This window comes from Oscarella lobularis, chromosome 5 (assembly GCF_947507565.1).
Source record: "Oscarella lobularis chromosome 5, ooOscLobu1.1, whole genome shotgun sequence".
NCBI lineage: Eukaryota > Metazoa > Porifera > Homoscleromorpha > Homosclerophorida > Oscarellidae > Oscarella > Oscarella lobularis.
Genome location: NC_089179.1, coordinates 3,156,751 through 3,168,693, shown reverse-complemented (window position 1 = coordinate 3,168,693; position 11,943 = coordinate 3,156,751). Strand labels below are relative to the sequence as shown.

Sequence of the window (11,943 nt, the reverse complement as noted above, 5' to 3'; positions counted from 1 at the left end):
ACCTTCTCGTTACTGGTCTAATTTATGATCATGACATTAGTGCTAGAAACCGGTCTCACGGTGTTAAAACGCGGAGCTACGTCAGTCGACGACGCCCACCCGCTTTTTTATGACATATAAACGAGGATCGAGTTGGGTGCAGCAACATACAGTTTCAGAAAGAATGGAGGCTACTACAACTCTTCTCTGTTTCATTGCCACATTTTTCAGTGGAATCTTTGGCCATTCCCCTACGTCAGCTGAGGTAGCCCTTTTAAGTAGCAATTGTAATTTATCCACCGATTCTCTCTAAGGGTTCTGTGGGGACCTGCTCAGGAGTTCCAGGAGTTCCTGGAGTTCCTGGAGTTCCGGGAGTTCCGGGACTCGGTTCCAAAGGAGATAGAGGTGAAAAAGGTGCCGCTGGGAAGGCGGGACCCAAGGGAAATTTGGGACAACAAGGACCTCAGGGAGAAAACTGTACCTTACATTCGATGAACTGGCAACAGTGCGTCTGGAATCGATACAACAACGAAAACATAGGTCTCATACAGGTGATTTATCCAGAAACAAAATGTACGTGCTCTAAAATAGCTTGGGATTAGGAATGTGCATTTACGAAGCGTCACTCGTCTACCTCTCTTAGAGTAGCGTATGCTGGAAATACGAGAGTCCATTGCAGTGCTGCTAAATCTCCATGCTGCGGACGTTGGTACATTACTTTCAATGGAAGCGAATGCGCCGGACCAGCGACAATTGAAGGCGTCGTGCACGTTTACACCAACGAAGTTTCTCTGCATCGTCAAATCGAAGGTTTCTGTGAAAACATTCCGTCTGGATTAATAAGTGTAGCCGTTCATATCGGAAACTGTCGCGATCACCCAAAAGTTGATCGTGGTTCTGGGGGGCATTCTGTCTCTCGTATAATGATAGAAGAATACCCACCACGTCAAAAAACTGATTAAACTCGATCACATTAGATATACTTTCGCATAGGCGTCTCTCTTAGGCGAAAGAAAAAGGAATTGTATGTGTTACCCTCAAGTCATTGCTGTTAGTTATTTTGGCCGTTGTGATCATTATAGCATGCAGTAGGTAGCAACATTTTTTCGTGCAGTTTTAGAGATTGTCAATAAAGTGTCGACATTTCAATATTACGTCAGATTCAATACAACGTCATTGTTTCGATCGACTGAAAGACACAGTAGATGAAACAGTTCGTTTAGCAAAAGAAACTTTTGCTGCTCAAGGGTTGAAGGCATGAGGGTCGATCGTAAGGAATCTTACTGGATAGAAGAGTCCTTCGCGTCTCGCGGCCTTGCCTTATTCGAACGTCTTGCGCAGGAGTCCAAAAACACACGGAATCTGGTCGGAGCGAAGAGATTTTCAACAGTAATCGTTCTAAAGTCAAATGGGGACCCCGTTCGTTGTAAAGACTCGACGCGCGTGAGAGAGAGACTTCAGGACCGAGGTCTTGGCGTTGCATTGAGACCAGGAGAGATTCTGACCATGTGATTCCATTCGACAGTTCAGCGTAATTTGTTAGGGGCCCCGAAAACTCCTCTACCGCTCCCTACGCGTTAGAGCCTGCCTTATATTGACGAACAACCGATCGAATCACTGCCGACACAAAAAAGGCGCTCGTAAAACAGCATTTGTTGGCGAGCAAATTTTGTCATCGTGTCCCGGAAATAGGCCAAGCGGCCCGGATACGATCAAAAACTAAATTCCCAACCACGTTCCACATAATTCTGCTAAAATAATAACTAACAGCAATGACTGAATGAAAGACCTAACTTAAAGTAACACATACGATTCCTATTTCTTTCGCCTATGCGAAAGAGGATGGTGAACTAACTCAAAGACTCATCACATCAAGCAGCAGCCATGCACCGTGACAGGCACCGGTTTAGACAGTAGTTTCTCTCGTTATTAGGGAGCCGCAACCAACATACCTAATATCCGTTCCGTCGCCGGCGCGTTTCGTACCACTGGCAGAGTTGACCTCAGGAGTCTCTCCAGATGCTTCCGTACCCGACTCCCTTGTTTCCATGCCCTGAAAAGGGTACAAAGATGCAGTATCAAGATCGATGTATTTGTTCAGGCTTTCTGCTTCAAGAACTTGTCCCAGCTTCCGAGAAATAACACTGAAAGCTGGACGCTTTTCAGGATCAGTGCGCCAACATTCGGACATCAGTTCGTATCTAAAAAAATTACAGATGAATCGCTGAATAATTTAATCAAAACAAAAGACACACAGTTCTTCGGAACAGTTACTGGGGCGATTTAGACGGTTGCCTTCGAGAAGATGCGACTGCAGTTCTTTAGTCACAATGCACGGGTAAGGAAATCCACCTGCAAAGCAAAACCTTCAAAATTTTAATTAAAGCAAGCCGCATTCTTATACCCAAGGTGCATATTTCCCACACGACAACTCCAAACGACCACCTAAAAATAAAACACACGAAAGAAAATTTAGTTTAGCCAGGATGAAACTGAATCAAACTTTTACACATCGCTTTTCTCGGTGAAGAGACGGTGAGTAATAGCTTCGATGGACATCCATCGCAGTGGGAGACGCCTTGCAGTCTTTTGACTGTATTGGCCATCCTCGTAGACGGCTCTTGTCAGTCCAAAATCGGAAACTTTGAGTAGTTCTTTCTCGCAGACGAGCACGTTCCTGCAGGCCAAATCGCGATGAACCAAACCCTTTCCACTCAAATAACCCTGCCAGGTCAAAAGTTACAGCAACTAAAGAAAGCGGCTTGTTCTATACCATTCCCGATGAAATTTGCCAGGCAAATAAAAGAAGATCGGAAGTCGTAAAATTCAACGCCATATTCTCATCATGCTTGTCGACATCTTTAGCCTTGTCTGAAATACTTTCCTTCTCCTTCTCCTCATCTTCATTCTGCTTCCCTCTTTCTTCAGAATCGGGAGACGGCTATACACAGCAAATCAACATTTTCCCATGAATAGCTTGAGCACTTGCCTCCGAGTCGACAACGCTGTTCAATACAGAGCGACGTCTATCCGACTGAAAATAACGAGTAAGATAATTAAATAAAATGCCTGTTTACTTCGATACATACTATAGCATGTCTTCCTCTTGCAAGGTACTTAAGTAGATCACCGTGACAGCAGTATTCCACAATCAAGGACAACGGCTGGCTTCTCGTTATGCACGCAACCATGCTCACGATATGTTGATGCTGCCCGACTCGTTTCATTAAATAGATTTCTTCCAAAAACTCATCCTCAAGCTGATGTTTTCCTTTAGAGTAAAGAGAAGAAGGAATGAGAAGGCTTGGGGTACCTGCATTCTTACCCTTATGCATTTTACACGCGACGAACGACTTGTTCCTGTTTCGATGTCGCATTCTCTTCCACTGCGATGAAGGCCTATGCAAGAGTTGTGCTTTATGCACGACGCCAAAAAGCCCTTCGCCTATCTTCTCCAAAAGCATCACGTCGTCGTGATTGATTTCCCATTCATCGGGTCTCCTGCAGGGATCGGGCGGGGATTTGGGCGCAAGCGAACTCTGAGACCCCGCTGAGCGATATTCGCCACTGTTGCAGCGGACGTAGACAGCGATGGCAATGACGATAAGTAAGACTAAGAACACGAACGAGCCGACGACAGACAAAATGATAGTGAGTTGTGAAATCTGCGAATCTGCAAGACAAAGACAAGCGATAAGACGGACCCCAAACATTATTGCTGCAGATCAAACTCCGGCAATAAGTCATACATAGTACGACGCGTACCTTGGCAGTGCGTCCCGTTGCCCATATAGCCATCTTCACATTCATCAATAACAGTGCCCCAGCCGGGACAACACGTGTCCAGGAATGGGACGTCCTTGTTGTTTGTACACATTTCATTACGGTCATTCGTGTCATTACCGTCGTTCCTTCTATTACCAATCACTTGGACCTCAGCGAGACTCAGAGGGCCCTTTCCAAGGAGGTGAACGCGAACGAAGCGGACATTTTTGACTGTCTTCGAAAATGTGTAGAATCGGGTATTCGTGCCACCGGGAAAATTTTTCGTAGCCAGCGTAGCTTCGTCTGAGTTTCGCAGCGTGACGTTGAAATTGACAAGAAGTGTCATGCAGCAGTCAACGCGATTGAACACGAGAACGCAGTGGACAGTACGCGAGACTTGAAGATCGACCTGCCACCAGGCTTGCTGGTCGTCGTTTGTGTGCGTGACAGGGCAGTTCCCATCGTAGAAGTCGCCCTCCGCGTTACCGTCGACGGCTGCAGAAGCGAATGCAGGACACCCCCTCCCAGAGTCGGTGGAGCTTTGAGCTGCAGGGCTAAATAGGGCTAAGTTTCTTCTGAAGATGAAATTATCTCCTATATATAGACCTAAAAAGAATAATTAAGTTAAGTAAACTAGATCTGGTTACGAGCATTCACGTCTCACCGTACACTTCGACTTCTGCCAGACTGAGACGTTCTCTTCCGCGAAGCTGAATTCGAACGTAGCGAACTCCAAAAAGTACGGGATACAGTGGATAGAACATCCCTTCTTCAGCCTCCGAGTCGTGAAAGCTTCTCAAGACGTTGTGAGATTGATCCTTCAGTATGACGTCGAAGTTGGAGAGACGCTCCATGCAGCAGTCGATGCGATTGAAAACAATTACTAAATGGACGAGTGAATTGTTGATCAATTTGACTTCCCACCACGCGTTAGAATCGTGCAACGTGTGAGTGACTGACCCATGCCAGTACACGCCGTCTCTGTTTCCGTCGATGGCTCTTGAGGAGTCCGAGTAATTAAAGGTAGAGCTCTGCGAAGATGTTCCATAAACTGCCAAATTGATGTCTAAAGAACACCGTAAGCGCAAATTTTAGTGCAGCGATGTCTCTATAAGGTGACGCGCCAATGTACTACATCCTATAGACACCCTAGGGAGGCTATACAAGGAGTGACGGCACTCTAAGCCGGAATGACGAGACACGAGGGGAAAGTTGGTCCTCACTATGAAGTCTCATGCGGTCTGCACCGTCTCAGGGCCGCCTTCCGGGCTCCCTGGGACGTCAGTCAAGAGTACAAATTTAGAACCTAAATATTAATCACTTCCCGCGCACATTGCCAACTGCCACCTGCGCCTCGTTCGCTGCGTGTCTAAAAAATTCAAAATTTGCGCTCAAACGTCACCAGACTAAGCTCTCGATTTGGAAGCGAATCTTGTGCGCCAGACGGCGAAACGACGACGATAAGAGCGACAGAAATGCGGAGAAGAAACAATTAACGGTGACATCCGCAAAATAACGCCTTCTAAAGCCGGTGGAACTCGGTCTATACGGTTTGGAATAAACAACAGTTACTTTACTCGGATCATGCGGAGACGGGGTACCCGTTCCTCTGCCGTGCACGCCTCCGGGGTCGGGCCGGCTTATCATAACATTCACCTCGCCCTTCAACGCTGGCAACGGCGACGACGACGAGAAAAGTCCTTAACAACGAGACGATTTGTCGACTCTCGCGCTTCTTCGATGTACGGTCAACGGAGTTAACCGAACAACCGCTGTCCGAGTAGCGATAGACAACGGCGAGTGAAATGAAGAAGACGACAATAAATGCGCAAACAACAGACAAATGCGAAGGCAACGTCGCATCCCTTTTCGCACCTGTGTGAGTCAAGAGTGCAAGTTTAGATTCTGATGATAATCAATTAAACGGCTCTACTTGTCTAAGAAAAGCCTCTAAATTGGTTAAAGTGTCGCCTAGTACAGGGATCACCAGAGCAAGAGTTCGATTCGGAAGCGATTATTTTGCCCAAAATATCAGGGATATAATAGGATAAACGTTGTGGTCTATTTTTGCACGAGCAAAGGACAACCCATTCAAGACGAGCTCCCTCCCGACCCTTTTAGTTGCCGTTTCAGCGAGGTCTTTTTGCCATAACGGTTTAATTAAAGAAGGAAAGCGCTAAAAGGGAGACATGCTGCTAGATGCGTTTTCATTTCGCAAGGGGAAGTGGTACGCGATGGAGCGGCTACTTTGATGCGTGTGCACGAAAAACAAATCGGCCGTACCTTCTGCACGAGATCCAGTCACAGCTGCGACCGAAGGTAGCCCTCGTGACAATGATGACAACTCGGAAAAATAACGAAAGTCAATCTCCAAACGCTCCTCGCCTTTGGCACCTAAGAGAGACGAGAACCTAAGAAAGCAGCGACTCGCGCTATTTCGAACTATTTAAAACTCAGCTTTATCATAATAATTAAAAGACTAGCATCTTCACAAAATGTTGCAACGACCTTGCACAATCCTTCACCTTGCAGCGGACTGTTCGTAGTAAAAGCGTACAATTCTCGACCGGACGCGTTCGGTCCATCAACGACGTTCAATTCATTACTCGTCTAGATAAAGTCAGTTCATTAGCGAAGGCTTTAGGCAATTACTAAGGCCTTAAACTATCATTGCGGTTTGCCTCACCTCCACAGACGTCGCCAGAGGAAGCGCTCGATTTTGGAGCGAATCGTGTCCGCGAGACGGCGAAACGACGGCGACAAGAGCGACGAAGACGCCGAGAAGCGAAAGCGGTAGCATTTGCAAGCAGAAGCCAAAGTAAGAGCGACGCCTAAGTTCAGCACGTATAGTGTTAATTCGTTCAAAGACGACGTATGCACATATGTACTTCAGTACCTGAGAAACGTGAGTGCACCGGGTTCGGATCTCCGAACAAACTTGTGAGCTGGAAGTTCTGCCGAAGTGGTCGGAGCGGCGGTTGGAACGCGTTTGATTTGTGCCGTTAGAAGGTCGGGCAATAAACGATCGAGGTCTCGTTTTCAATCTTTCTACGGCTCCTCCCCGTTTCGTACCTAGAGAGATGAACGCAGTGTAGGATAAATACATGAAAACGATCCTGATCTATTATTAACTGTCGCGGGATGCGTAAAGTCCCAGAACTGCGCCTCCCCTCCCGGCGCCGCGGCCCTCAACCCTTTTGGCTGCCGTTTTAACCATAACAGTTTAAAAATGAGAGGACGCCCTAAAAGGGAGAGACGCCGCTAAATGCATATTGCGAGGGAAGTGATACGTGATGGGGCGGATACTTTTGACATATGACCGCGATGATTTCCAACTCGATACTCAATTTCCAAATGCGTCTCGCGTTTGGCACCTATGAGAGAGACCAGACCCAATTTAGTACTCGGAAGTCTTTTTACAATTAGGCTTGACGTCGTGTTCAAACATAGACGCGTTAGTTAGGGAAATTGACATCCAACCGTGCTGTACTCTTGTTGGCTGGAAGATAAAGGGGGAGGGGGTGCTCTAACCTTCCCCTTATTGGTCCAATAATTCATGATGTTCTGTGCGTCCTTTCGGCAACGAGCTCATTGCTGAAACAACAGAGATAACGTTAGTGGAAGTAACATCTCCCCAAGTCCGCGAAACGTATATACAATCCGCGATATTACTAAGGACGTACTTCAAGAAGCTGAAGGGTTCCAAAAAGACATTCTTTGAAAAGCGTAAGTCCGGAACCGGCGGTGCAAAAAGCATATAGATATAGATATATATTCCTGAAAGAGAAGCAGGGCGTCTAGTTTATTTTCGCAGACAGCTTTTTTACATAACGGTTCAAAGTAGTCTGATCATAGATAGAAAATATTTTCTATCTATGGTCTGATCACCTGCACGAGATTCAGTCGACTAGTATAACTTGATTAGTGATCGAATGATGACCCGCGTTCGTTCTGGCGGCTCAGGGAAGCGTTCCTTATAAACGAGACTGCATTCTTAATCAACGGTTCAGAAATTTGCGCTGGTGAGTGCGTTACGCGAAGAAAAAACTGCCCTTAACCAGAGAGAGAGAAGGAGAAGGAGAAGTCCTTCGTCGAATCGAGCGATTCTGTTTATCGTTGCATGCAGCTCAATCACTCAGACTGCTGGTAAGTCTTTCCTGTAACGTGGAATTTAATTTCGTTCCTATGTTCTGCATGGGTTTCACTCCACGACAAGCAGGAGGCAGCGGTAAATTTTGGGAGGGCATCGGTTTTTTCTATCGTTGCCTTACAGCGATGCATGTACTTCAGTATAACATCATCTGTATCAAACTCGGGATGCTGCTCGGTTGGCCCATGCATTCCTTGCATTGGTTCTTTATTCCATTAAGGAGGAGGGTGAAAGGAGACGAAGGAAGCGACGTCATAGAGGATGTGTGTATACAGCTGCTTGTGGAAGCCAGTGTCAACACTCAAGGGCGTCCCCCCTATAATTGCATGAACCTCCGCTGCGCTACGCTCCTGGATTCTATTTCTAGGCGTTCGTTTCCTATTGATGAAAAATGGATGAAGGTGCGAAAGGTATCGCTCTCGTAGCGTTAGGCGAAACGAATAAATCAGAGAACACTGACGCGAACCCTTCCACTGAATCGTCACGGTGTCTACGCGGACTCGTGGCTCTAGTGTGCTTCCTCATCTCCTGTTCATTGGGAGTGGTCCTCGCTGGAAGCTATCTCGTAAAACCCGTTCAACGTTCCTGCCCCGAATGGAAGGAATCGACGACAGTAATCGGTGAAGCAGTCATGGTGTCTCTCATAGGCCTAGCGGCAATACCCCAAGGCGAACTCGTTCGTTTCTGGTCTTCACGGACCTTCTTCTTCACCGGAATTCTCCTTTACGCTACGGGATTCGGTGTGGGCGGCGTTGCCGTAGCGACGTGCAAGGATGGTACTCATCTAACTCGAGGATTTTATATATTGAGCTTTGCGGTTCTGGGAGTCGCCTTTGGGTTTCCGTTCCGGGCTTGCATAGGTTTGATATTATTTTATTATCTAAGTCTCATGTATATACATTTTCTTTTCTAGATTTATTAATTGTCTATTTTCCTCGTCGTCCCAAAGGCGGAATTGCGTTCGTCTCTATAGGAATTTCGATCGGTGCAATTTTATTTGACCAATTCTTTTTGGCCATGAAGAAGTTCGCTGACAGCGACGCCATCGACACGTCGACGATTTTTTTCACAGCTGGCGCTCTTGGAATACTAATCTCGATTCCGGGTTTGTGTCTACCTAGACAAACGTCGAAGAGAGCACGGAATAGCGAAACTAAAACTGTAACCCTAGTCTTCACTAAGACTTATTATCTCCTTGTGTTTATACGTACGTCTTTCATGCTGCCTGGATTTGGATTGCTGAGTCGGCAGGATGCATTTCTAACGGATCTATGGCCGGAAGAAACCCCACTTGCCAGCCTAGCGGCTATTGCTCAGATATGCTACTTAGCAAGTCAAATCGTCGCTATGCTCCTTGTTGACAAGATTGCACCTTCTACCCTATTGATTTGTTTCTCTGCCTTGCAAGCACTATGCCTAGCCTTCATGCCATTGTTGCTAGGAAGCCAGTACGTTGGCATTGCCGTCTACTCACTTTTCTCGTTCTCATTCGGCTTTCAGAAGGCCATGGGTGGAGCAATTGCTGCAGAGATCTACGGAGTGGAAGTGGCATCGAAAGGAGCACTTCAGCTCATTGTGGCCTATTCAATTGCTGGTCTCTTCGGACCGCTGATAATGCAAGCAATGCACTCACATTGGAGCGATTTCAAGCCCTTTATTTATTTTTCGCAGGGTCTAGTTTTAGTTGGCTACTTGTCCCTTGTCGCATTTTGTTCTTTTAGAAGTCGAAAATCGTCGTAATCAGGCGTTGACCCGGATATATAGTTTCTTCTCGTTTTTGCCTTCTGCGCACACGGAAAAGGAGCCAGTAGGCCTAGATGCTCTTCGTACAGTGTTAGCTTAGCCGCAGATCACCTGTAGGCCGAGTATCTATGGTTCGCCGCAGAGTATTGATACGGGGCGTTGATAAGAGGGAATCCGGGTTGTTTTTCATGACGTTCCCTTTTGGCTTCCTAAAAGAATACTGCGTCTGTCGCCAGAGCAACGACAAAGACGTTCAGAATACGACGCAGAAACACTTTTTACTAAAGAGCTGCCACTGGAAACAAGAAAAATTGCATGGACGGGGTCATTTAGCCACCATCAAAGCGCGAAGATATGTCATCTGTAAATACGCTAGAAGGACACTTGGTTTACAAGGTCCGGAGGTAGCAGGTTACCTGGTCGTTTCGTGCCTATGAGTGAATATTCATCAGGCCCGCGTAACAAGGTACGGTTCCCACTGTACTACCTGGTGCTAGTATTTGACCTTTTGTAAAAATTTTTACCCTTAGTTCCAGTAATCTATGAGTAGCAGGCACTTTTTTATGCAGAGATTCCATAGGCCCCTTATTCCGTATTTTTTAGCAATCAAAGGGCGCGTCGAACTCGAATTGCTAGTGCTAGCGTGCGTTGTTTTGCCCAAGCGCTCAAAAGCGTTCGTCCTATTCTTTCTCTGAATGCCTTCGCCGTGCGTCTAGGCAAGCAGACTCGGTGTAGCGGCGAAGAAGGAACGGCGTGAAGGTATTTCGACTTTGGGGACCCCATCCAGCGGTGTATACGATGGACGGCGTCTCTGCGCGCGCGCTCGCGTGGCCCACGCAGTTGCAATTGTAGAGTTAGTGTTTTGTTTTGCAATGCACACTCGCACAATAGTTTGTTTCAGTGGCTGTGTAGGGAGCATTTAGTTTTTTATTAAGGTCACTAATAATTATAACTCTTGCTTATTTTTTTAGGAAAGGGAACGCAGCGTCGGAAAGACGGAACCGTGTACGACGGAGACTGGAAAGACGACAAACGGCACGGATTCGGCACACTGGCAATGCGTTTGAAATCAGAAAAATTCGACCAATATCGTTAATTATACGCAGGAGGATGGAAGAACGATAAACGCCACGTATGAGAAAAAAATTTAGGTTTAGGGTGTTCAATTGCTTATTATTCTAAAAGGGTTACGGTACGAATTACTATCGAGAGGATCAGTATTATGAGGGAGAATCATACAAGGATATGAATGTACTATAGCGGGTCGAGCTATGAGGGAGAGTGATTCAATGACAAGCGAAACGGTCAAAGCATACATCGACTCAGTGAGTGGGAAAATTAATATGAAAGAGAGCCTATATAATCTATACTCTCTACGTAATGATAGTCGTTATGAGGGATCGTGGAAGTTCTTTTATCTCGACAAGGGTCAAGTGTAATCAAGGAACTTGGCTTGATGATGTTCTCAAGTGTGGATCGTTGGAAGGTTTCGATGAGGAGAGGGCGTCGAATTCAGCTGAGTTTCCAATTCCTGTCGTAAGAACTGGTTGGGCTTTTTTTATTGAAAAATGATTTTGCTGTTTTTTTTTAGTGTACGATTGCTGATAGGGAATCGGCTCATCACGGGATTCACTTATTTCCTTGATCATGATTAATATTATGGTAAATAAAAGAGGTGACAGACAAATCAGCGGACGAGCCTTATTCCAAAGAGCGTAAGGAGATGGCTGCATGCAGTGCAACAAAAAATGCAGTCAATAAATTAAATTTCCTAAAAGCACGTGAATTGGATAAGCCTATTTTTTTCTTCTATCATCTCCTTTACATTCTAGGTCTTTCTGTACCAACAATGCACTGCGCTGTTGATTCGTTGTTGGACCATCTGAGAACTTTTCTAGAAGGTTGCCAGGGGCTCTAGTTGAAGACGTCTCTTAGCACGAATTAGAGAGGTAGGTTAAATTATATGATTTCTTATTGATTCTGTCTAGAACGCGTAGCCCACTTCCTCGTGCTCTTACATCTTGGTGATTATGAAAATGGCGTGTGAGACGCAGACAAATTAAACGCGTGAGCTCTCTAAACTCATTTCAGCACCTGCCATGCTATTGATTTCTCAGAGATTAATTAAGATTGTTACTGGGCTTGTGGACGCTAAGGTATCTCACAAATTTATATATTGTTTCCCTCACGTGGCAATTCTGACGCACTCTTAGCGCGCTATACTTCAAGTTCAAGACTCACAACTCTTTACTGTTTAGGACGAAAGCGAGCTATTCCGACAAGGTACGATGCTTTTATTTGCGTAA

The 11,943-nt window shown here is 46.0% G+C and overlaps 2 protein-coding genes and 1 long non-coding RNA gene across 5 annotated transcripts; 2 read left to right on the top strand and 1 right to left on the bottom strand.

Annotated features, from left to right (window-relative positions):
* Positions 1-130: 130 nt before the first annotated feature.
* LOC136187659 (uncharacterized) lies at positions 131-1,133 on the top strand. Its single transcript, XR_010669932.1, has 3 exons — positions 131-244; positions 294-530; positions 582-1,133. It is a non-coding gene; the product is annotated as an uncharacterized lncRNA (long non-coding RNA).
* LOC136187652 (uncharacterized) lies at positions 577-7,733 on the bottom strand. The gene is made up of 21 exons (XM_065975292.1): positions 7,633-7,733; positions 7,428-7,521; positions 7,276-7,338; positions 7,051-7,118; positions 6,877-6,986; positions 6,641-6,816; positions 6,431-6,575; positions 6,270-6,354; positions 6,028-6,138; positions 5,401-5,619; positions 4,409-4,810; positions 3,745-4,350; positions 3,305-3,652; positions 3,069-3,250; positions 2,969-3,013; positions 2,753-2,920; positions 2,489-2,703; positions 2,384-2,424; positions 2,235-2,331; positions 1,932-2,180; positions 577-793 (listed from the first exon to the last, which is right to left on the bottom strand). The coding sequence occupies exons 7-21, from the start codon at positions 6,542-6,544 to the stop codon at positions 700-702; spliced, it is 2,976 nt and encodes a 991-aa protein (XP_065831364.1). The 5' UTR covers positions 6,545-6,575; positions 6,641-6,816; positions 6,877-6,986; positions 7,051-7,118; positions 7,276-7,338; positions 7,428-7,521; positions 7,633-7,733; the 3' UTR covers positions 577-699.
* Positions 7,653-11,387, top strand: LOC136187655 (uncharacterized). Of its 3 annotated transcripts, none has more exons than XM_065975300.1 (7): positions 7,653-7,890; positions 7,961-8,754; positions 8,808-10,103; positions 10,609-10,769; positions 10,823-10,962; positions 11,025-11,173; positions 11,229-11,387. In XM_065975300.1, the coding sequence occupies exons 2-3, from the start codon at positions 8,286-8,288 to the stop codon at positions 9,632-9,634; spliced, it is 1,296 nt and encodes a 431-aa protein (XP_065831372.1). In that variant the 5' UTR covers positions 7,653-7,890; positions 7,961-8,285; the 3' UTR covers positions 9,635-10,103; positions 10,609-10,769; positions 10,823-10,962; positions 11,025-11,173; positions 11,229-11,387. The 3 variants fall into 3 exon arrangements, with proteins under 3 accessions (XP_065831372.1, XP_065831373.1, XP_065831374.1); XM_065975301.1 differs by having other exon boundaries at positions 7,653-7,972; positions 8,035-8,754; XM_065975302.1 differs by having other exon boundaries at positions 7,653-7,972; positions 8,018-8,754.
* The last annotated feature ends 556 nt before the right edge of the window (positions 11,388-11,943 follow it).